This window comes from Acomys russatus, chromosome 16 (genome assembly GCF_903995435.1).
Source record: "Acomys russatus chromosome 16, mAcoRus1.1, whole genome shotgun sequence".
Lineage (NCBI taxonomy): Eukaryota > Metazoa > Chordata > Mammalia > Rodentia > Muridae > Acomys > Acomys russatus.
In genome coordinates this window covers 45,614,889-45,639,100 of record NC_067152.1, presented here as the reverse complement: position 1 = coordinate 45,639,100, position 24,212 = coordinate 45,614,889, and the positions used below count along the sequence as shown (strand labels likewise).

The 24,212-nt window shown below is 55.1% G+C and overlaps 1 protein-coding gene across 1 annotated transcript; it reads right to left on the bottom strand.

Moving 5' to 3' along the window:
• Positions 1 to 13,422: 13,422 nt before the first annotated feature.
• On the bottom strand, positions 13,423 to 18,723 carry Chmp6 (charged multivesicular body protein 6). Its single transcript, XM_051159195.1, has 8 exons — positions 18,640 to 18,723; positions 17,130 to 17,239; positions 16,945 to 17,032; positions 16,566 to 16,652; positions 15,889 to 15,954; positions 15,685 to 15,765; positions 14,870 to 14,924; positions 13,423 to 14,252 (listed from the first exon to the last, which is right to left on the bottom strand). The coding sequence occupies exons 1-8, from the start codon at positions 18,700 to 18,702 to the stop codon at positions 14,200 to 14,202; spliced, it is 603 nt and encodes a 200-aa protein (XP_051015152.1). The 5' UTR covers positions 18,703 to 18,723; the 3' UTR covers positions 13,423 to 14,199.
• Between the last annotated feature and the right edge of the window lie 5,489 nt (positions 18,724 to 24,212).

The window sequence follows — 24,212 nt, the reverse complement described above, 5'->3', positions numbered from 1 at the left end:
GCGCCACCACGATGCCCGGCCTCAAGATACATCTTTTCAGCTGGTTCCACTTCCTGCCTGCAGTTCACACACTGACATCTGGGGTCTCTAGCAGCCCAGGCTTTTCCTGCTCCGTGCGATGGCCTCAAAGGGCTCTCATTCGGGGACTGTGCTGCAACCTGTTTTCTGGCCTCAGTGGCTCTCCATAGCCACAGAGGAAAACTCCACAACCCCTTGGTGACACTGCCAAGTTGGCTGCTTGCTTGGGACAAGCCCTGAGCCTCACCTTTGTCTCTTGCCCACCTTTTCCTTTCACAGGCTGGAATTTAGCTGGCTGGGCTCTTGCCCTGGGGCTGGCCTCTCTTTCCTGTCTTCAGCACAAGCCTTGGCTCCAACATTAGATTTCCTGATGCTCTTTTCCTTTTAAACTGCATCTCAAGTGTGTTTTTGCCCCTTTTCGTCGTAGCCCCATGAGTGTGAGTCCTAATAACCATGTGACAGCGTTCTGTGACCAAAGAAAGTAGTCCATTGCTGTAAATCTAGCCTCCGGCAAACTCTTAGGGCAGGGGAAGAAAACAGCCATATTCTTTGCCAAAATATCACAAAATTGGCCTCTAGCCAAGTTGCTGTTGAAAAATCTTTGCTTCCAAGGCTGGAGCGATGGCTCAGAGGTTAAGGGCTGCTCTTCCAAAAGTCCTGAGTTCGATTTCCAGCAACCACATGGTGGCTCACAACCATCTATACTGAGATCTGGTGCCCTCTTCTGGCCTGCAGGTGTACATGCAGGCAAAACACTGTATACTTAATAAATAAAAACCCTTTGCTTCCAGTTGGGTGTGGTGGCACACACACTCTGGAGGCAGAGGCAGATGGATTTCTGTGAATTAGAGGCCAGCCTGGGCTACATGGAGAGTCCCAAGATAGCCAGGGCTGCACAGAGCTTGTCTCAAAACAAAACCAACCAAGCACAGTTCCTTTTCCCTAAGTCTCTTGCGTGACCCGCAGCCCACACCCCTCTGAGGCCTGCCTTCCAGGGTCTGCCAAGCCCTGCTGTGAGTTCAACTGCTTTTCCAGCCAAAGTCTTCCACATTCCTCCTTAAAAAAAACAAAAAAAAAACAAAAAAAAAAAAAAAACAAAAACAAGCCAAGGTTCTCACATGGCACACATGCATGGTTCTCACAGATTAGTTATTTTCTTTTAATATATTGGCGCTGGAGAAACAGGTCTTTTTGGGGAGGGGTTGTTTTTCGAGACAGGGTTTCTCTATGTTTATCTTAGCTGTCCTGGACTCTGCCTCCCGAGTGCTGGGATTAAAGGCGTGTGCCACCTCGCCCAGCGAGAGACAGGTCTTAAGAGCACTTGCTGTTCTCCCAGAGGGACTGAGTTCAGTTCCCAGCACCACATCAGGACGGACAACCGCCGGGAACTGCAGCTGTCAGGGCCCACTGCCGTCTTCTGGCTGCACCAGGCCCCCCACGCATGCAGCACACACACTCACATAAACAAAACTAAGTCTTTCAAAAACCATTAACGCCGGGCGTGGTGGCGCACGCCTTTAATCCCAAGCACTCGGGAGGCAGAGACAGGCGGATCGCTGTGAGTTCAAGGCCAGCATGGTCTACAAAGCGAGTCCAGGATGGCCAAGGCTACACAGAGAAACCCTGTCTCCAAAAACCAAAAACCAAAAAAAAAAAAAAAAAGCACATTAACATGGCTTGGGGGTCTACTAACTCACAGGTCTTGGCTGCCTCCCCCCCCCCCCCCCCACACACACACAGCTCTTTCTGTCTCTGCTCCTGCCTCCTGGCTTCTTGATGCATTTGCAGTCTTCTCAGATTCCATTTTAACTATCTGTTGGTTTTCTGGCAGCAACCCTCTCCTGATTTTGAGTATTGTAATTCTGTGGTGCTAGAAACTGACCCCACAATAGCTCACGAGTGCTCCTCCACGGAGACTCACCCCCATCTTTTTCTTTTGAAACAAGGTCTCGCTATATTGCTCACGCAGGCCTTGAAGTCAGTATGGCCCTAGCAGATCTCCAACTTAAGATCCTCCTGCCTCAGCATCTGAAGCTGCTGGCACAGCAGATGCTCTGGTAGTTTAATCATCACTCTGGAGACTGCAGCATACACGTGGAAACATACACCTTTATTTACGTTGTCCCGTCGTGGCTGACGTCAGAGCCACGTGCAGTACGAATTCTTTCTCTGAGAGCCCTCATCAGGGAACCTGCTGCTGTAAGGGCCTTGTATGTTTTATATGTTGCTGTTTAAACAGAAAAGGGTTTTCCCTGTTTCTCCACTGTAATCACTGTTTCTGCCTTCAGCTGGCTGTTATGAGACAGTCTGGCTATGACCACAGGCTAGCCTCAATCTTGACCTCTCCCTGCCTCAGCCTCCTGAATTCATAGCCTCCTCCTCCAGCTTACTTTTTCCTGAGGACCAGCTCTGGCGACATTCCCCGCATATCTGGGGCGGGGCTGCACAGCGGCTTCTGGCTTCCGCTCTCTGAGGTCTCTGCTCACTGCACTCTGGAAGCGCCTTCTCTTTCAGCTTTTTTGCAGTCCTCCAGCTGGTTCTGATGAAAACCCTCAGCCTCCTGGCCTCTCTCTTGCCGGCAGCTTTTCTGTGCGTGGCTGCTGTGTGGCATTTGGTTTCTGTCACATTGACTGTGATGTGTGGACTCACTGTTTTCCTTGAATTTTTACGAGTTCAATTTGTAAAATTCAGAAAGTTTTTACAAATCCAATAGACTTCTTGAATTTGTAAACTGATGTCTTTCACTAACTTGAGTCTTCCCCCACCCCTGCCCTACTCCCCCTTTTGGTTTTTCTTTTTCTTTTCTTTTCTTTTTTTTTTTTTTTTTTTTTTTTTTTTTTTTTGGTTTTTCGAGACAGGGTTTCTCTGTGTAGCCTTGGCCATCCTGGACTCACTTTGTAGACCAGGCTGGCCTCGAACTCACAGCGACAGCGATCCGCCTGCCTCTGCCTCCTGAGTGCTGGGATTAAAGGCGTGCGCCACCATGCCCGGCTCGGTTTTTTCTTTTTTTTTGGTTTTCCAAGACAGTGTCTCTCTGTGTATCCTTGGATGTCCTGGACTCACTTTGTAGACCATAGTGATCCACCTGCCTCTGCCTCCCAAGTGCTGGGATTAAAGGTGTGGGCCACCACTGCCTGGCTTTTTTTTTTTTTTAAGTTTTTTTTTAAAAGATTTGTTTAGTTTACTTAATTGCAGACAAGTGCTTTATCTTCTGAAGAGGGCATCAGATCACATTATAGATGGTTGTGAGCTATCATGTGGTTGCTGGGAATTGAACTCAGGACCTCTGGAAGAGCAGGCGGTGCTTTTACCCACCGAGCCATCTCTCCAGCCCCTTTTGGGTTTTTCAAGACGGGGTTTCTCTGTGTAATCTTTCTGGCTGTCCTGGAACTCTCTTTGTAACCCAGGCTGGCATCAGACTCACAGCGATCTGCCTGCCTCTGCCTGCTGAGTACTGAGGTTAAAGGCATGCGCCCCCAAGCCCGTGAAGTCTTTTGTTCATGGTTCATTTTTCTGCCATAGTCTTTATTTCTTTTTCTTTGACAGAGTGTTTGTGCAGGTATGCGTCTGTGTGTGTGTATGTTGGGGAGTCAGAAGACAATTTTGAGTGTCTTTCCTCAAAAAAAAACTTTTGTGATGGGGCCTCTCTTGGGCCTGGTGCTCACCAATTGAGCTAGCTGGGATTAAAGCGCACAGCCCTGTGCCCAGCGTGGTAAATGTGAGTTCTGGGGATAAGATCCAGGTCACGGCACTCGGAAAGCAAAGACTTAGAGACTGAGCTGCGCACAGGCCCGGGCAGCTTGCCCAAGTGGCCAGGGCGGCCCAGCTCACAGACTCCTGGGACCCCGCCACTGAGTCTCCCTGGAACCTCTCACCCTGGAGCGGGTGCAGATGTGGGGTTGCCATCTTGCCTTCATCTGCAGCTTCTGCTTTTCAGCTGAGAAGCCTCACCTTTCCATTTGCCTGCGGGGTGTCTGCCTTGGCCCCTGGGAGGCGGCTGTGACAGATCATCTGTGTGGTGACCCTGCCTCCATCTGCTCTCCTGTCCTTTACGATTTATTTTTATTTGTATTAATTTGCTGTGTGTGGGGACCGCTGAGCCCAGGAGGTTGAGGGCAGAAGGGTGGCAGGTCCCCTGGAGCTCGGGTTACAGGAGGTTGTGGCCACCTGCTGTGAGTACTGGGATCCGAACTCAGATCCTCTGGAAAAGCAGCAAGCACACCTAAGTGCTGGGCAGCTGGGCAGTAGTCGCGTCCCTATCAGATGCACCTCGCTGTCCTTTGTGTGACAAGTTATTTGAGGCTGCAACTTGGATAGTTTGACTGTCATGCTATGTGGAATCTGTTCCAATCCTACTAACTGCTCAGGAATGTTTTTTTTTTTTCTTCCCCTGTGTCTCTAGAGTCCATCATAGTAGCTAGTTCAGACCTGAGGCTTTGCTTCCTTCAGCGGCTCATGGGTCCCTCCTTAGCTTGTGCTCAGGGTCTGTCCCTGTCACAGGTGACTCAGGGGAAGCCTGGGACTTGTAGGGTCTGTCCCGAGTTCACTCTTTCCTAGGATACACAGCTCAGGTGTCCCCCACCCAGGTTCAACTGTCCTTTTTGCTGTGCAGTTTTGAACCTGAGTCCTGCCTGGGGAAGAGCTGTGGGAGGAGAGGAGACCAGAGAGCTCCTGTAAAGCACGCAGTCCACACAAGATGCTTCCAGACAGGAGAAAACCAGCCCAGAGGGGATGCACGCCACCGCGGATGAACGGTTTGAAGTCAGCCTGTCTGTCTGGCTTGACTTAGTCTCTGTGTGTGCTCTCTTGTCACCAGTATACCTGCTCACCTCCAAAGGGAGGGCTTGACCCCTTGGAATTGGAGCAACAGACATTTGTGGGACAGCTAGCTCGTTTTGTGGGTGCTAGGATCTGAACTCTGGTCCTTAATTGAGCAGCAAGCTCGCTTAATCGCTCCAACCCAGAGCCAATGCCTTTCTATGTGGCCTCCAATCCCATGAGTCATTCACTGTGGTCTGTGTCAATCTTTGTCTGAACTGGAACAAAAGTACGGCTGCCCTCTTCATACAGCCAGGGAGAGCCAGGGCTGGCTGGGACATGGCCTCCATCCCTGTCATCCCAACAGAAGGCTGAGCTGAACAGAGGATCGCCACACCCGTGAGGCCAGTCCTGATCCAGGCTGTGTCTCCAAAACAGATGACTCAGGGTGAGGGAACTGGCTGCTCTTCCAGAGGACTTGAGGTCAGTCCCCATATGCACACCGGGCAGCTCAGCCCTGCCTGTGACTCCAGATGCTGGGATCTGGTGCCCTCTCCTGGCTTCCACAGGTACCTGCACACACGCAAGCACGCACACACACATGCACAGGTGCAAGCACATACACACACACACGTGTACAAAATGTAAGAATAAATGTTTTTAACCTCGTCCCCCAGTGTAAGCTAAATGCTGTGAGTCTTAGTGTGGAGAAATTACGGTAGGTACATATTACATACTCCCCCCCCCCAAATAAATGTCCCCAGGCAAGGCACCAGGGGACCCTGGTCACCGCTAGAGAACAAAGTGGGTTTTGGTTGGCTGGCTGGTTGGCTGGTTGGTTGGCTGGCTGGTTGGTTGGCTGGCTGGTTGGTTGGCTGGTTGGTTGGTTGGCTGGTTGGTTGGCTGGCTGGCTGGCTGGCTGGCTGGCTGGCTGGTTGGTTGGCTGGTTGGTTGGTTGGCTGTTTTGAGGCAGGGTCTCACTAGGTAGCCCTGCAACTCCCTAGGTAGATCAGGCTGGGCTGGAACTCTCAGAGACCTGCCTGCTTTAGCTGGCATTAGAAGTATGTGCCACCACAACAGCCCAAACCCAAAGGGTTCTTAAACACAGACTGAGAATATTCTGGGATTGTCACTATAGAAAGACTCATGGGCTGGGCGTGGTGGTGCACACATTTAATCCTAGCGCTTGGGAGGCAGAGGTAGGTGGATCTCTGTGAGTTCAAGGCCAGCCAAGGCTACACAGAGAGACCCTGTCTCAACCCCCCCCCCCCAAAAAAGAAAAAAGAAAAGAAAAGAAAGAAAGACAGACTCAGGTCTTCCATGCGGCATCCCTGAGGAAAGGCGTGCTCCGACAACTCTGGGTAGCTGGTGTTTCCTGGGCAATCGCAATCACCGAGGCTGCTGCCATTTCATCCTTCACCCTAGCTTTGGGAGTGCCTGTTACCTGAGTGTGTGGGTCCCTGTACAGCTGGGCGCTGTGGTGAAAAGTGAGAGCAACTGTGCCCTTACTAGACTTGCTGCAGACCGGAGCCTGACAAAGCAGCGTAGGGAGGCCCTGCCCTTCATAGCAGGGGAGATGTCCCTGCGCAGGAGCATCTGCCGGTCAGTGAGCTGTGGTCACCAGCTTCAAGCTGCCACCAAAGCAGACTTCCTGGGCCGCACTGGCGTTCGTGGGCTGGTGAGCTGTTTCATCTAGCTGGTAACCAGGAGCCTTTTCCCTCCCAGGCTGGGAAGGCCCCCAAGGCTGTTGAAAGCGAGCAACTGCTGTCAGGGAAGTCTGTTCTGAGGAACCCCTCAGTTTTCAAGGTGGTAGGCTTTTCAATGAGGTGGCTGCTGGAGTCTCCCTGTTCTTGGGAGGGTCCTGCCCCATGGCTCTGTGTGTGACCCCAATAAAACCCCATGTGAAACTTGGTTTTTATCTTTCCCCGCCCTAGATAAACAGATGTCTGTTCCTGTCTCCCTGGAAAAAGTCACGTGTCTCAGATTCTACTTTTATGTTTCTTATTGTTTGGCAGGGGAGGAGTGTGGGTATGTGGGTGTGGGTGTGTGAGTGGGTGGGTGTGTGAGTGGGGGTGTGTGAGTGTGGGTATGTGTGTGAGAGTGTGGGTGTGTGGGTGTATGGGTGGGCATGCATGTGTGTCATGCACAGTACATGTAAAGGTCTTCAGACAAGTTTGTGGAATCAGTTCTCCTTCCCCCTTTAAGTGGGTTCTGGGAATCGAACTTAGGTCCCCAGGCTTCCAGCACCTCCACCTGCTGAACCTCACAGGCCTTTGTGTTCTTCTGGCAACACAGAACCAGGTTGGCCTGGCTGGAGCGGTGGCCCCATTTTGAATGTTGGTTGTCACTTGCCCTGTTGGCATCTCTCCCAGCTTCAGAGCATACCTTGACAGACCCATCGCCCTCAGCCTGACACCCGTGTGCCCCAGAGCCATCGGCCACATCCCCGAATGCCCTCTGCTACAGAGTCCATCTCAGAAACTGAAACTAGGGTTAACCTCTCAGTCCTGGCCCTACCGTGCCCAGGACTGGACTGCGCTGTGTGGTGGCTATGTCCTGGTTTTGCTTTCTTGGGGCTGGGAGTAGAAGGGAAACAAAGTGGGGCTGCCCACCCTCCCCCCCCAAAAAAAAACCTACAAAGGGGCTTGCCCAGGACAGGCAGGCACAGGACAGGAACAGAAAACAGCAGCTTGGAAACAGAGACCACCTGTTTGCCCATGAATGACCTTTGTATGGAAAGGCTAGGAAAACTGCTGGAGCCCGAGCCGTTCAGGTGTGGAACACAGAGCAACACACAAACTTAAGCATGCCAGCGGGGGCACACATAACGCCAGCATTCGCATGGCAAAGACGTGTCTCTTCTAGGCTAGCCAGGGCAACATGAGAGACCCTGTGTCAACACAAATCCTCAGCAACACATCACCATGGTTACACGCACCCACTACCCCTGCACTGGGGGGCAGTGACTGGTTTATCCCAAAGAGAGCTCCCAGTTCAGCAAGACCCCACCTCAAGGCTCAGATGTCTGAGCAGCACCAACGTTGTTGGTCGTGCTGTTCTGGGTGGGGCCCAAACGTTTAGGAGGTGGAGCCATGCTGGAGAGAGCATCAAGGGGAGGCGGCTCCCAGAACTCACAGTCCGGCCCCACCCCTGTTCACTTCCTCCACCTCTGAGCATGGGTGGAGATGCGAGCTCCCTGCTCTTACAGCCACGGCTGCTTCACCATTGTGGACTCTCCCTCCACTGTGAGGCCAAACAAACCCTGCCTTCACTTCTGTAAGTTACATTGGTTGTTGCGTTCTGTCACAGCAGTAGAAAGCCACTGGCGCGCCCCTTACGTGAGCACTATACACAAAGGATAACTAACTTAACAAAAGTTCAAAACCAATGCCCTGAAAAAGATAACACCGTTGAGAGAAAAGACCCAAGAAAACAACAAGTGCACCCACACTCGCAGAGCTGAGGCTCCAGAGGCTTGAGGGCTCCGTAGCTTTATCCACAGACTGACTGCGGTCTCTGTCGCGGCCCCATCTGGCTTCTGCAGAAACTGAGATGTTTGTCCTAAAATTCATATGGAAATCCCAGGGCCCATAACAGCCCAAACAATCTTTTAAGAGTATGAAGCCGCGGAGGATTCGCCTCCCAATCTCAAGACAAATACGGGAGGCTGTGGGGCTGGCTGCCGTGGAGCTGACAGCCTGCTAGGATACTTCAATGGGGAAAGCTCATTTGGTTTGGTGGTTTTGGGTTTTGGGTTTTCTGTTTTGGCTTGGTTTTTGGAGACGGGGGTTTCTCTGTGTAGGCCTAGCTGTTCTGGAAGTCTCTATGTAGACCAGGCTGGCCTTTGACTCACAGAGATCCATCCACCTGTCTCTGCCTTCTCAGTGCTGGGATTAAAAGCATGCACCACCATACCCAGCTCTGGTTTTCCTGAGACAGGGTCTTACTACACACCTGTCTTACATACCCAGCAACTCAAAGTCCCGCCTACTCTTTAATCCCCGCCAGCTGGTTCCTTCCTCCACCCCTTGACCTAGGGTTAACTTTATTAAATCCCGTGTACAGAAAACTCTAGGATTAAAGGTGTGTGTTAGGGATCAACCAGGCCAAACAAAAGACACATTATTTTTATACTTCCCAATCTCAGGACTCACACTGAAATAAGATATCCTTCACCAGTCAGCTTCAGGGCCTCAAACTCGGGCCGTCTGAGTGCTTGTTGGCATTCGCCTTTAAGCCGCAAGCCGTCTGCCCCCTTGGCCCTGTCGGGGATGTCTCACATCCACACCACAAGGGGAAAGTACAGCAACAGGTTAGTGGGTGCTTCGGGTTGAGAGGGGACAGATCAGGGCATGGAGTGAGCTAAAGGCCTTAGGGTTTCTTCTGAGGTTGTGAAAATATCTGAACTCACGCAGAGCTGCCACAGCCTACAGTTTGAGCACAGGACACAGAATTAGGGTGCCATCCCCCCAGAGTGCCCAGGAGCCCTGCGGTTCCTCTGTGAGAGGCTGCTGCTCTCAGAACGTGAACATCTTCAGTGGACTCTGCCACCAGGAGCCCTGTGAGGCCTTGCTGGGATGACGGGAGGAAGGACCATCTTTCAGAAACCTGGGGTGACAGAACCCTGGGTGGCATTCAGGTACTTGGCAGGAGGTCACATCCCTCATGGAGGCTGGAGACCATGGGTGGCTCAGGGATGTCTGGCTCCTCAGGAAGGCTTTGCAGTGCTGGGGTAGCCGCCCTTTCTCTCGCAGGTTGGCAAGCTTGCCACAGAGTTGGCAGATGTTGATAAGGAACATGGCAGAGTGCCAGGTGTCCCCGAGTCTTGGGATCCAGGTGCCCAGCAGCCTGAGCCCAGATCCACAGGTCTGCCCACCCCTGGGAAGAAAGGGACCAGAGAAAGCAGCTTCCCTGTAAGCCTGCGGTATCGTCATGGCAACCCCTCCCTGGCTGAGGATTCGAGGGGAAGAGAAAGAATGTGCTGTAGGCCCCACAGCTGACCCTCAGGCTGGGTGCACACCTGGGCCCATGCCACAGCAGCGGGCAGCCCTAGAAAAAATAATGTGAAAGGGCCGCCCGTGTCAGAGCCTGTCACCCAGGAACACAAAGGGGCGTACCCTGGGCACACAGCACTTGGGTCATCGACAGAGGCCCTGGTAGAGCGACAGGCCTAGAAGGGTCACACAGTGATTGCTACTATGTCACGTCCTCAAGAGAACAGAGCCGTGGTCTCCAGGGCTAAGGGGCGGGAGAGCGACAGAATGGCCGTACCCCAGCTGGGGATGGTTCAGGGGTTGAGTGCACGAAGTCCTGGGATGAGCCCTCGGAACTGGGAGCTGGAGCTGGAGCGGCCTTAACGGGGGCAACGCTGTTTTCTCAGGTCTGTGTGCTTTACACAGACACAGTGCGCAGTAACTCGCTTTGACGCACGATTAGTCACTGTGATTGCCACACTCGGTGCTGCTTCCCCGTAAGGCCCAGGTTAAGTTTAATTGCCACTTGACAGTAGTAGGAGGTGACTGGGGGCTGGAGAGAGAACAGTCTCTAACGCCAGTCCCGGCAGACCCACCACCCTCTTCTGGGTCCTGTGGCACCATGCGTGCTGCACAGACATACATACAGGCAAACACCCATATGCATAAATAAATAAAAAGTGCAAAAATACATTTTTAAAAGTTTTTTCTTTTTAAAAAAAGATTTATTTAAAAAGGCGGGGGCTTGGAGTGATGGCTCAGAGGTTAAGAGCACTGGCTGCTCTTCCTAAGGTCCTGAGTTCAATTCCCAGCAACTACATGGTGGCTCACAGTCATCTATAATGAGATCTGGTGCCCCCTTCTGGTGTGCAGGCACACATGTGGGCAGAGCACTGTATACATAGTAAATAAATATTTTTTTTTTCTTTTTAAGATTATTTATTTATATATACAGCTCTCTGCCTGCATGTACACCTGCAGGCCAGAAGAGGGCACCAGATTTCATTATAGATGGTTGTGAGCCACCATGTGGTTGCTGGGAATTGAACTCATGACCTTTGGAAGAGCAGCCAGTGCTCTTCCTCTGAGCCATGGATGGTTTTAGGTGCCCTAGGTGTTCTGTGTTCCCATGTGAAGCTGAGAACTGTCCTTTCAAGATCTGTCTTGGGACTGTGCTGGAGGTAGCTTTAGGACAGGTCGCAGGCCTTGAGCGGAACCTGCTCCTGTTCTGATGAACAGACAAGGTGCGGTTCAGCCTCACTGCCTCTCTCTGAGGTGGGCGCAGTGGCTGGCCAGAGAGCTGGGGCGAGAGCTAGCTCATCCCTATCTATCCCTCAAGCCACACGCCTCAGGGACACCCAGGAAGGCCGGGCAGAAAGATTGCAAATGCTGGATGCTGGGGAGGAGCAAAGGAAGAAAGTGGAGAGGCCACAGGGGCCGCACCATCATGGGGCGTGGTGTCCTGCCCCTCGCTACCAGCTAGGTGGAAGCAGCCTTGGCATGTCCAGCCTCCAGAGCTGTTCCTCATGAACTGCTGAGGAGCAGCCACTCTGCTACAGCAGCCCACACTAAGGCAGGTGTAAAGCTGAGCCCCCTGGTAGTTAAAGGCATTTGCCACCAAGCATGAAGACCTGAGTTCAGTCCCAGGCCCCACATGGTAGAGAACGACTTCTGAGCGCCACATATGCTCCAGGCACCACACACAGAAACAATGTAACAGAGTAAGATAGGTGGGCTGCAGTGTGGCAGGTGCCTGCAGCCCCAGCGGTGACAGTCGTCATTTCTTTCTGCAACAATGTATCTCTTACACCAAACCCAGGGTCTATGAGAGGCAGGAAAGTGCAAGCAGGTGCACAACACACACACAGACACACATACACACACCCTTCCACCCTCCACCTCCCACCCCGGCAGTAGCATTCAAACCTCTGCGTGTCAGACAAGGCTCACAGCGTAGCCCAAGCTGGTCAGGAAATTGTGTCCCTCCTGCCTCCGCCTCCCCGGTGCTAGGATTACAAGGCTGAGAGCCGCCATGCCGGACTTGGATGCATGTAACTTGCATTGGGGTGAACAGCCTACAGGATTCCCTCTAAGGGCTAGAAGCATGTGGGGACCCTGCCCTGAAGATCTCACACACAAAGGCGACGAGGTGCCAAGGCGTCAGTGGCCCATGCTGGGCTCTGCACCTCCCTTCACTGAGACAGTCGGAAAGCAAGCACACGTGTCATTCGTCTGTGAACACCCTTTCCTAGTGCAGGTGCGCTCACCCATTGAGCCAGCCTTCTTCCCTTGTGTGGATGTCTAGGCTTGAGGCGTCTTCCCAGGGAGCCCGATGCTATCGTGTGCCCTGTAGTCCCTCTGCCCCAACCTGCCCATGTGGCCCCATTCACAGCACCCCTGCTCACCTCCGAGTCCCCAGACTGTGTCTGACAGGACCCCAGCTCTACCACAGGCTCTGCACTTAGCATGTGATTGGCATGGATGCTACAGCACCCACACTGGCTGACAGGGGAACATGATGGGTCAGGGAGGCCAGCAGGCAGCGTACCCCAACCTGTGTGTGGCAGCTGCAGGTGGATGGGACTTGCCAGCTGTGTATCAGATATCACATGTCCCATGTGCACTGCAACCCCAAACCAGTCACTCTCTCTCACAGGCGGCCTCAGGCCTGGGGTCCGGCAGCCCTAACTACCAGCCTCATGTGCGTAAAGAATGCAGCATGCACATGCAGAGTGGCCATAGCAAAACCCCAAAAGGAAATTTATACCCAAGTGACATGGCCCTTGGCTGCCTTGGCACGATGGCAGCTCCCTCAGTGACCGGCTGCGCCTCTGCCTGGCTCAGGTGAGACACAGTGGAGAGCTGGAGGGAGCCTGGCCTACCTGGGCCTCTGGCACTCTGCCCGCAGAAATCTGTCACCTCAACAGTGAGGGACTGCAGGGTGTGGGTGTGCCCAGGACTGGATTTACTGCAACCTTCAGGATGACCAAGCATCCCAGCAACAGAGGCAGGCAGAGCCCCCTACTGGTGGCCATAGGCCCTGCGGGAGAAGCTGCACCCACACTTTGTTCAGGGGTCTGGGTGGAGGCTGAGCCTGGACACTCAGGTCCCCCTGTCTCCTGAGAGACCTTGAGACCCAGCAATGCTAAGCCTGGCTGTGTGTGGAGGCTGCAGTATGGAGGGACTTGCCAGCTGTGGACCAGGAACGAGGCTTGCCACGTGCACTGCAACCCCACACCAGTCAGTCTCTCCGACATGAGGCCCCAGGCCTGGGCTCTGGCAGCCCTGACTACAGCCTCATGCATGGGAACAATGCAGCACGCACACGTGGAGTGGCCGGAGAGCTGCCTTTTCTACCCTGATGACAGCTGCTGAGCAAGGTTACCCTCGGAGCCTGACTTTACCTGCCACAGGGAGGAGCCCAAGGCCTCCCTCCCCTACCACCTATCTGGCACTCAGCCCCGGCTTTGCCAGGCCTGGTGACTAGGGCTGGCTCAGCCCACCCATGTAACCGCTCCTGGGCAGGGAACCACACCAAGACACCAAACTTAAGTCCAAGAGGCCAAAGACCATGCAGGGGTCAACTTTAATACTGGGGTTGACCTGTTTTGGGCTAAGGAAGAGAGCCGCCCTCCTTTCCTGGTGGGCCCTGAAGGTACGTGAGGCCCTGTGTTCCTCAGATTGTCTGTAATAAACCAGCCCAGGGCTCTGGAGGTCACGCCCAAGCTCTGTGCCTCCTGGTGCCCAGGGGGTTGGCAGCCTAGTGTGTCCAGGACTCCATGGGGCACACGCCATGGCAACAGGGTCTCGTCACCACCTTCAAGATGACTTTCTTCTGTGAACAGACTCCCAAGTCAGGCTCCTCGATTTGTCCATTCAGCAGCACGGCCCTGGTCCACCTCCCCCAACACAAGAGGCTCCGAGGGGCTTGGAGGACACCAGTATCCTAGGGTTTCTGCCACTAGCCTACAGCAACCTGAGGGGCGTCAGGATGCCAGGCGAGGTAAGAACCCCGTAACTGAAGCCCCCCATCAGCTCATGCGAGCAGCGGGGATAAGAGAAGAAGCAGTGGGACACCAAGGTCTGAAGGCGCTTGCTTCCTCACAGGAGAGCGCAGGTCACACGGGCTGGGCAGCCATGACAACAGCACCAGGGATGGTGGGCTGTGGCCACCATGGGAACCACAGCTGCCTGAGGCCAGGCCTGGCTGGGCTTGGAGTGTCCACTTAACCCAGAATGAGAGCAAGATAATGAAGCATCCAGACTCAGCTGGGAAGGGCGCGTTGTGGGTCCTGGCATAGGGCCGTGCACGCTGCTGCTTCAGCCACCAGCACCAGCACTGGCCAGTCTGGTCCTTCAGGCTTCCTGGGAGCCCGCAGGGTTGACACGCAGCCAAAGGCTCTATGGGCCAGTCCTCAAGGAATCCCTGTGAGTCCCTGGAGAGGCCACATTACGAAGCTGCCACCAGCTCTGCCTGCCTGGGTCTGGCCTTGGCAGGGGCTTCTGTGGAGAAAACAGTTGTTAACGAGCACAGAGAGCTTTCAGATGAGGCCAGGGGCTGCTAGGGGAGGAGTGGGCCTAGCAGAGGAGGCGATTTATAAACAGGAAGCCAGATGTACCTAGAGGCTGGGGCATAGCCTGTCCACTAGGCCTCAGGCAGTTTGGAGCTCCCAGAAGTGACAAGGAACATGGGGGAAGGTGAAACTCCCTGACTCTGAGTGCCCACTGACCCCTGACTGGAGTGTGGTGGAGGCTTCTGAGCTGTGGCCACGGTCCTTCAGGGGCAGCTTTGTCCAAGGCTGTGAGTTCCACTGACTCTTGGAACTGGGGAGTCTAAGCCCTTCAGGGCCCAAGTGGCTGGTGAGCCTTCCCCCAGGGCTAATGAGTGACATGCCTCTGTGAGCTGGTCTGGCTCTCTTGGAGGCCGGGCACTGGTTTTCCACTGACCTGGGCTCAGCACAGGCTTGTCCCCACTGTGCTGTGGGAGGTGCCAGTGGACAAGATGAGATGAACGCAGTGTATTGCTCCCTTTGAGACTTGGGTATGTTCCTTCAGACCAACACACACACACACACACACACACACACACACACACACACACACACGAAATGCAAAGATACCTGGGTTTATGCTGGGGAGAGGCTCCGACGGAACCTCTGGTAACTCCATTTGTTCCTGCAAGAAACACAGGGAGGCACGAGCTGGCTGTGTGCCGCCACAGCTGCCCTCCGGGAGCAGCAGCCGCCAGCCCACTGCTCAGAAGCCTGGCTCTGCACTCCCCCAGCGACAGCGTCCTCACAGGTGTCCACTGCAGAGGTGGCCCAGGGTATGCTGAGCCCCTGGGGATAGGAAGTTGCAACTGGCTTCCTCTGTGAAGTGCCGTGGCGGTTACAGCCCCCAAGGGCCAAGCAGAGCTTCTTCGCAGAGCTCATAAGCTTCCCGGCCCTAGCACGTGGGCAGCCACAGGCCCCAAAGAGCAACTTCCCACAGTTCCCCCCGGGCTGCGGACAGCAGGTGGCTCTGGGGACACAGGTAAAAAGTCCAGTCTGATAGCTACAGAGCTCACGGCTGAGGTGAGGGGACCAGTCACAGCTGCAGCACAGCAGAGCCCCAGGGCCAGACTCCACTGACCCACTCACAGGAGGAAAGAAAGCGCAGGCTGACTGGGCAGGGCAGGCTCAGAGTTTCCTCTCTGTCCACACACAGGTCACAAGTGCCTGCAGCAAACTGCTGGGCCAGCTCCAAATCCCCCCTCCCCCAGCTCTCCCAGCTGCTAGCACAGGGTGAGGAAGCAGCCTGGCTTCAGCACAAATGGCAATCACAGTGGGAAGGAAATGCACTCTGGGCTCAAATGTAATACAGTTGGATACACCACCAAGCAGAGGTCTACAGGCTCCCGTCCCCCTGGCGACCAGCCAGCCTGGGGGACCTGTACCTGAGTGATTGCATTCAGCTCCTCCAGGATGGCATGCTCATCCTCCTGGGTGAAGCTCCCAGCCAGCAGCTCATCAATTTGCTGTGGAAAGAAGAGAGGCATTGAGGAGCAGGCCTGCCGGGGCTCTGGGCTCCCCCGGGAAGCAGTGGCCAGCCACACACGGGCTGACCCGGCAACGGTGGGCCTGTGCCCAGCTACACATACCCGCTGGTACTCCACCGCCTCCTGGGTCTCGTCCAGGATCCTTTCCACCTCCTCTATGGACATCACCTGCGGATGAGGAGGGTTCACAACCGCTCAGCAGGCCCAGGACAGCCCCATGGCAAGGGCTCCTTCAACTAAGCTGGGGAAGTGGGCCTGCCCTTGGCGTTGAGCCAGACCTGTCTTCCACTGGCCAGACCTTCCCAGACCCAGAACAACCCTGACAATTATGAGTAAAACAGGTCAAAACTGGAAACCCTTCCCGGGGTGTGCCTAGACTTCCTCTGCATTCAGTGAAGGCAGCACCTCTGCTGGCCTGACACAATACCCTAAGACCTCACTCAGAGACCCAGAGAGGCAGCTAACCCAACCTCTGGCCTGTGGCTCCCCGCCCGGGCCCTCACCACACCCATACTGCTTCCTGCGCCCTGAGAGGAGGTAGGCACCTGTTCCATTCCCTCCCACACAGCACCAGTGAACCCAGGTCAAAAGTTGTGCTGTGCCACACCTGCCTCAAGTCCCGTTGGTCCCTGCCAGACACTGGCACATCCCCCAGCCCAGCTAGACTCAGGTCCTGATCTGTCACAAACTCCCTTGCCCACCTGGGCCCCTCAGCTCCGCTGCCCACCCCCACTGCCCCCCCCAGCCCCACTCCCCTGCCAGGCCGCACGAGGACCTACCTGGTGCATCTTATTGAGACACTCGTTCCCCACCTGAAGCCCCTCCATCACCTTCATCTCAATCTGCGTGAACTCGATGCTCTGAACCTGAAAGATGCAGGCAGCGGTCAGAAGCCCTGCTTGGGTCGGACCCGCTGGCTGACAGGCTTCCGGCACTAGACAGGATGTCCCACCCTTCCGAGAAAGTGCTGGAGGACATTCAAAGGGTGCTGACTGCCTCAGTGGCTTCAGCCAGCAGGGGCAAATCAGGAAGCCCTGACCCCAGCACTGGGATGTACACACCTGACCTGTTCTCCACCTCCCACCCTGGGGTGGCCCAGCCCCAACCCCCTTGCCCAGGCACTCAGGTCCCCAGCAAAGGCTCCTGGCCACTGCCTACCATGGCTTCCAGGCTGCTGATCTGGTTCTCTGTCCTGTCAAGCAGCTGTTCCCGGTATCTCTTCTTCTTGAGCAGCAGCTTGGCCCGTCTGCAGGGGAAGAAAGCCACCGTGTCTGCCCTGGCTGGGGCTCCAGGGCAACGACTCCTCTCCCGCCACACCCCTTTCCCGAGGAAGTGCCCCTTACTCTTTCCTGCCATCCCGAAGCAGCTGCCTGGCCAGGGCCCGCTCCCTCTCCAGCTGCTGCGTGACCCTCTTCTGGTACTGCCTCAGCTTGTCCCGCTGCTGCTTCAGTTGCTGGGGAGACAGGAGGAGCGCAGCCCGCTCAGCCGAGCCCCAGCGTGGTCAGGAAGGGCCAGGCAACCCCTTCTGAGCAGAGCACATGGGGCACTATCCAGCTCTACACTGCGGATGCAGCTGGCAGCCCCCAAGGCCTGTGGTGCCACGGAGGAGACTTGCACCCTGCTCAGTCACGGCGTGACCCCAGACACAGGAAGACCAGCATCCTAAGCTCTGTGGGTCACTCGAGTGGCCACCAGGCCCCGGAAGGTTCAAATGTGACAGAGAATGCGAGGCTGCTTGCCACCATCCGTCCTCCACCCCACCCTTCCCACCTTTCTTTTTTCCTTTCGAGACAGTGTTGCCCAATCCCCCTGCCTCAGCCGCCTCCAGGAATGATCCTTCCCTGTCTCCAGTGTCGTCCACCTGAACGGACAGTAGCCATCTGGCAATCTGTGCAGGACTTGCCCGCCTGCCGCCTTTCACTGTGTGTCCCACAGGGCATGCATGGCCACTATTCAACTGTGGCCAGTATGACAGTTCACACACAGGATGACACCTCCAGGGCAGACCATTTTAAGTGAAGGGAACTGGCACCTCTAGGTGACCGGGGAAATAGGTCAGCCGCCGGCGGGGGTGGGTGATCCACGTTTCCGGGTCCCCCTCCTTCACCTAGTGTTCTCTACAGCGCCTGCCCCCCAGCGGGCATCAGCCGCGCGTGACACAGAGCTCCCTGTTCCCACGCTCCCGGCTTGGAGACCCCGTGGCTAGGCTCTTGTGCTCTTTCTTCCTGGGTGGTTACTTGGGCCAGCTGTGCACAAAGTATCAGGGGCAACGGCCGGAGCTGCAGGATGGCCAGGCGGCGCTCAGGAGACCAAGCGAGCAATCTGAGCAGGCGGCGGCGGTGGGTGGGGCGAGGCTCCCTGGGACTGTTCCCGCGGGTGCTTGGCCGCGGTGTCCCGAGCCCCGAACCTCACGGCAGCGCAGCCCCACCTGTCTGCGGGACCCACCTCTGTGACAGCTCTACTTAGAGCGAAACTGAGGGCCGCGTCCCGAGGGCCGCCGGCTCTGCCCTGAGGCTGCAGCGCTGGGGGTGGGGCGCGCACCTTTCCCTGTAAGAATCACTCTGAGCCTTTTGGTGGCGGCCACGCCCGCGGGTTCTTTATCCGGGCTCTTTATCTAGGAACTTTCTGTAACTTGTGGCTTTAGGTGCCCAGGCCACTGGCTGCCAGCGGCTTCCTCCCCGGCTCTCAGCCACTGCACACAACCCGGGTCTTTCCGGGCCGAGCCGCGGCCGCTCCAGGTGTGTCTGCAGCTGGGCGCGCGACAGCACCGGAAGCGCGGCTCGCTCCGCTTCCCGCCTCAGTTTCCCCCGAGGGACCCTCCTCCCCACCCCTCGCCCGCCGTCCGTCCCTCACCAGGATGGCCCTGTCCTGCTCGGTGACCCGGCTCTGCTTCTTGCGGCCGAACAGGTTGCCCATGGCGGCCCCGAGCCAGCCGGCCGGCCGAGCCCGTCGCCGCCGCCTCGCGGCCACCGTACTCCACCCGCCTTACGGCGGCCGCAAGAAGCCACGCGCCGCAGAACGCGAAGCAGCTTCGTCCTTCGAGTACGCGCCGCCTAGCTGGACTTCCTCGATGGTGCGAACGCCCTCTCTTCCCCTTTCGGGGACCTTTGGTTAGCTCAGTGCACCTCAGATAGGTGCCCCACCCTGCTGGCGATGAACATGAAGTGCCAGTGCTTTGGACCTACAAGTGCTTGCGGAGATGCTGCGAAACGACGTGCACCTGGCACCCGGCGTTGTCACCTCCATCCCCTGGTCCCCTCACTGGTCAGGGCTCGGGAGACAGCACAGGGGTCCGACATATTCTCTCTCTCTCTCTCTCTCTCTCTCTCTCTCTCTCTCTCTCTCTCTCTCTCTCTCTCTCTGTCTCTCTCTCTCTCTCTCTCTCTCTAAAATTATTTATTATTTATACACAGTGTTTTGCCTGTATGCACACCAGAAGAGGGCACCAGATCTTATTACAGATGGTTGTGAGCCACCATGTGGTTGCTGGGACCTTTAGAAGAGCAGGCAGAGTTCTTAACCTCTGAGCCATCTCTCCAGCCCAGGGGTCCGACTTTCATTCCTGGGGTCTTGGGCTGTTGCTGGTGCTGATGCAATCCAGCCCTCTTAGGCCCTTGGTCAGTTAACTGGGGTGCCAAGACGCTCATGCCTCGGCCCTACATCGTAACAGCCCCCGAGGGTGCGCTGTTGCCCTGAATTCACTGTCTTAGCCAGGAGGCGGCCCTCCTGCTTCCCCGGCGTAACCAGCCCTTAGAGAGGGCAGTACATGGACAGTCGGGGCTGTGCGGACTGCTAAGCCTTCTTCTTCTTCATTACACCTTTCTGAGCTTTGGGCTCAGCGTCACCTTCAGGCTCCAGACATCAGGAATCATGTAAACCCCGTGACTACCCCTCAGCCGCCAGCACCTTCTGATTCCTGAGCTGCCTGCATTTTTCCTCCCTGTGCTCCTACCCCCACCCCAACGCCTCTTGTGGTCCTTCAGCCGTAAGAGGCTCCCAGTTTGACTTGCTTTTACCTAGAAAAGAATAGCATGAGAGCCAGACGTGGTGGCGCATGCCTGTAAGCCCAGCACTGGGGAGGCAGAGGCAGGTGGATGCTGTGAGTTCGAGGCCAGCCTGGTCTACAAAGTGAGTCCAGGACAGCCAAGGCTACACAGAGAGACCTTGTCTCAAAAAACCAAAAAAAAAAAAACAAACAAACAAACAAACAAACAAACAAACAAACTATATATGTATATATCATGAGAGCCGGAGAGGAGAGTTAAGTCTGACTTGAGGCAGGCTCTGGCTTCCAGACCTAGGATTCTTGCTCTTTCCGTCTGCCACTTAGAAGTAGTTTCTAGAGAGCTGGCTTTGTTTTATTTTGCTTTGAGTCACAGCCAGTCCTTTACTCCAGGCGCTGTACATGCAGCTGCTAAACAGGCTCAGCCACTGCCTTGGTGGCTAGCTGTTGCATCTTAGTTTCTATGCTCTGTGGGCCAGCTGGCTCCTGACATCTCAGGCGTGGTACCTGTCCCTGCGGTGCAGCACTGTGGAACTTTCTAGGGAGCTGGAGTTTCTGGTTTGTGCGGTTCTCGAGACCGAGTGAAGGCCATGCTCTGGGGTGTGGGGTAGAGGTACTGTGCAGGGCCCGGCTGTCCAGGGACTCACCGTGCAGACCAAGATGGCCTGGAAAGCACAGATACTGGCTTCAGGGCACTGCCACACCTAGCTCCTCTGTCCATTCTTGTCCACCCTGTGCTAGAATGTCCTGATAGCCAGAGTCACTAACTGAGGTCTGGTCTGTCAAGCGACCGATGGCATCCCTAGCGCCTAGCGGGAAGCAGCAATGTAGCTAGGGGTGCGGCCCGGCTAGGGTTCTACTCAGCCTCCCCAGTCTAACACTCTGGAAGCACGTCCACACATTCGCCCTAGTTCTCTGCCAATATAGAGCTGAAAATATCTGAATTCTTGCAGTCTGTAAGCCAGGATTCGGCAACTATGGCCTGTGAGCCAAAACCAGCTTGAGTGCCCTCCCTTCCCCCTGCACGCAAAAGCTAAAAAGTGTGTGTATATATGTACTTATTAATTTTGGGACAGTGTCATGCTATGTAACCCTGGCTGTCCTGGGACTCATTATGTGTAACTTGAACTCACAGCGATCCACCTGACTCTGCATTCCAAGTGCTGGGATTAAAGATGTGAGCCACCATGCTCAGTAAGGTTTCTATATTTCAAAAGGATTGTAAAACACACACACTCGCACACACACCATACACAAAAGCACATACACACAGACACACACAAGCATACACATGCACACACACTCACACACACATACACCACCCCCCAAACACACACAGACACAGACATACACAGATAAACGTACACATGCACACCACACACAAACACACACACGCACACACATACCACACAGATACACATGTGCACACACACACACACTCACACACACTCACACACACATACCATATACACAAGCACACATAAGTACACTAAGTACACAGACATCACACATAGATACATGTACACACTCATATACACAAGCACACATAGACACACACACGCACACACAAGCACACAGACATCACACACAGATGCACACACACAGACACACATAAGCAAACACACACCACATAGATACGCACATGCACACACACCACACACAAGCACACAGACATCACACACAGATGCATGCATGTACACATTCATATACACAAGCACACACATACCACATACACAAACACACACACACACGCACACATACACAGAGGCAGAGGACCAGAAGAACAGAAAAGGCAGGCATAGAAGCCTTGTTTCTTTATGAAATGCTTAGTGTTTGCTCCTCTTTCTTTTCTGAGGCTCTGTGTTGCTGTAGCTCAGGTGGGCCTTAAACTCAAGACAGCCTTTGGAGTGTTGGGGTGCTGTGTGCACTACAGCTGTCCCTCTAGCCCTTTACAGGAAAACACCCTCCAATTCTTGTTCCAAGCCACTTCCTGCCACGTCACACCATGTACCTGGCCCCTTGGACTTAACTAGAGGCCTCATGGCAACAGAAGGTGGCTGTGGAGGTCCTCAAGGAGGTTGGGGACCCCTGAGAACTTGTCACATGTGGGCTCATAGGAAGATCCCTAAGTGTGGGGCTCCAGGTCCCTTGGCCGCTGCTGGCTGGAGAAGGTTCATGTGATTTGGGAGGCCCAAGGTCATAAGTGCAGTGTCCCCCTGAGTTCAGGGTTCTTGTCCTACCACAGAAGTCCTAACTTCCCCCCTGGTGCTCGGCACAGGTCCCAGGATCTCTGTAGGCTACACCCCACCGAGCTACACCCTAAACCACAGTCCTAACTTTCAGGAAGGAGGTCTTGTAGCCAGCTGCTCACCTCGTGTGCCTGAAAGCAAGAGCCCTGGCCTGCAGCAACTGGTCCTGCAGCCGTGAGAAGGAAGAAACCCCCAGGGCGGGGGCAAGGAGTGCTTGGCTTCTTAGAGCTGAGAACTTAGGGACTGAGCTACCTGGTGACTGTTGTGAATGCCCAGTGACCGCAGGGGCCTCTGTACCATGCTCACCCTGCTGCCACGTGATGGTGACATGCAGCGTTTGCTTGGACCCCATGTCCCAGTAAGTGCCCCTTATCACCACCAGCCAGTGCAAGCGGCTTCCTTAGAGGCAATGTACACAGGGCACGGACAGGGCACCCAATTCCCATAGGCGAGAAGCTCGGTAGCATATTCAAGCCCAATTCCAAGGCCATCTCAAGTCCGATATTACAAGTCCATCTCAGAATACACGTCTCCTAGGGCCGTGATGAAGCTTCTGTGCGGCTCCAGAAAGAGACAGAAGCTGTACTGGTCGCCCGGGCAGAACCGTGACACCGAAGCCTGGTTGACCTAACCGTGGCAAGCTGCTCAGGGTCTGGGCGAACGATCTGCCCGGTCTGGGGACACTGCGGGGCGGGGTGTGTTGCTGTCTTTGGTGAAGAAGGGTGCTTTGGAGGAGAGGCACTGGCTAGTCACAAAACTCAGAAAGGGCCATGTATGGCCAGAGGCACCGTCTGACAGTCCATGCCGTTGCTGGGAGTCTGTGAGAAGCCGCCCATAGAGGTGGGGGGTCTCTGAAGAGGGTCCACTGGGAGCTGCAGGGCTAGAGGTAGGAGGGTGCTCGGCCCCCAAAGGAGGGCTGGACTGGGGCTAGGATGTGAAGTCTTGTCCAAACCCCAGTAAAGAGAGAGAGAGGGAGGGAGGGGGAGAGAGAGAGAGAGAAAGAGGGAGGGAGAAAGAGGGAGAGAGAGAGAGAGAGAGAGAGAGAGAGAGAGAGAGAGAGAGAGAGAGAGAGAGAGAGAGAGAGAGAGAGAGAGAGAGAGCCCAAGCCGGAACCCCTTCTGCCTCCAGACCTCCTGCAGTTCCAGCGCCCTCTGCTGACAGAGCCCAACAGTACACTCTCCAGAGAAGTTTTCCAGGGCCCAGCTAACCTCACAAAGCTGACTCAGAAGGGAGTTTCTGAAGAGAAACCACCACGCACACAGTGAGCCTGTGATTAGGGCCTTCGTGATGCTTCTAAGTCCAGGTCACAGACGCAGAACAGTCTCTTTCTGGAACCTCTGTGTGCTTGTTCTTGAAACTCAGCCACCCAGCCTGAGAGAGAAGCCAGTCAGGACTGTTGTGGTTGCCGGTAAAGCGCCTCTCACAATACACCCCACCTGTGCCAATTTGGGGGAGGTTGTGGGAAGTCTAGAAAATGGAGCTAAGTTGGAGGAAGGGCACTGGCGAGTGGCCCTGAGGGTTCCGCCTGCCCCTGGTCCTCTGTCTCCACTGTGGGGCGAGCAGCTGCTCTCGCACAGGTGACACCCTGCTTTACCATGGGCCAGAGTCAGTGGAGCCAAGCACTACAACTTGGAGTTTCTGAAACAAATCCTTCTTTAAATTGTCTCTGGCAGTTATTTTATCTCAGCCCCAGACAAGCCACTGAGATTGAACTTGTAGCAGTGAGTCATGCCAGAGGGGATACCCCCTAGCGTGTGTGTGCTACCGCAGCTGAGGTCTGCAGGGCAGAGATGAGCGTCCCTGACAAGTGCTACACAAACCCACATCTGTGAGGGGAATGTACTGTGCCTGTTGTTTTTACCTGCTCTAAGGTAGTGGCCATGGTAACTGTAATGGTGCTCGTTGGTACCTTAAGAAGGCAGAGGGAAGGTTGAGGGGGCATCTGCATAGCACTGGGTACTGGCTGGCTAGCTGTGTTGAGAGTTCCTGCTTCCAACTGAGGTCTGCACACCCCCCTTCCCCCACCCCACCCCGCTTTAAGCACGTGTGTTCATGTGAGTGCAGGCGTGCCAGTGCCCCTGTGCACATGTAGAGGTCAGAGGACACCCTGGGTCCTATCTCCCCCTTGTTTGAGGCAGGATTGTTATGTTCACTGGGCTAGCTGGCTCCTGGCC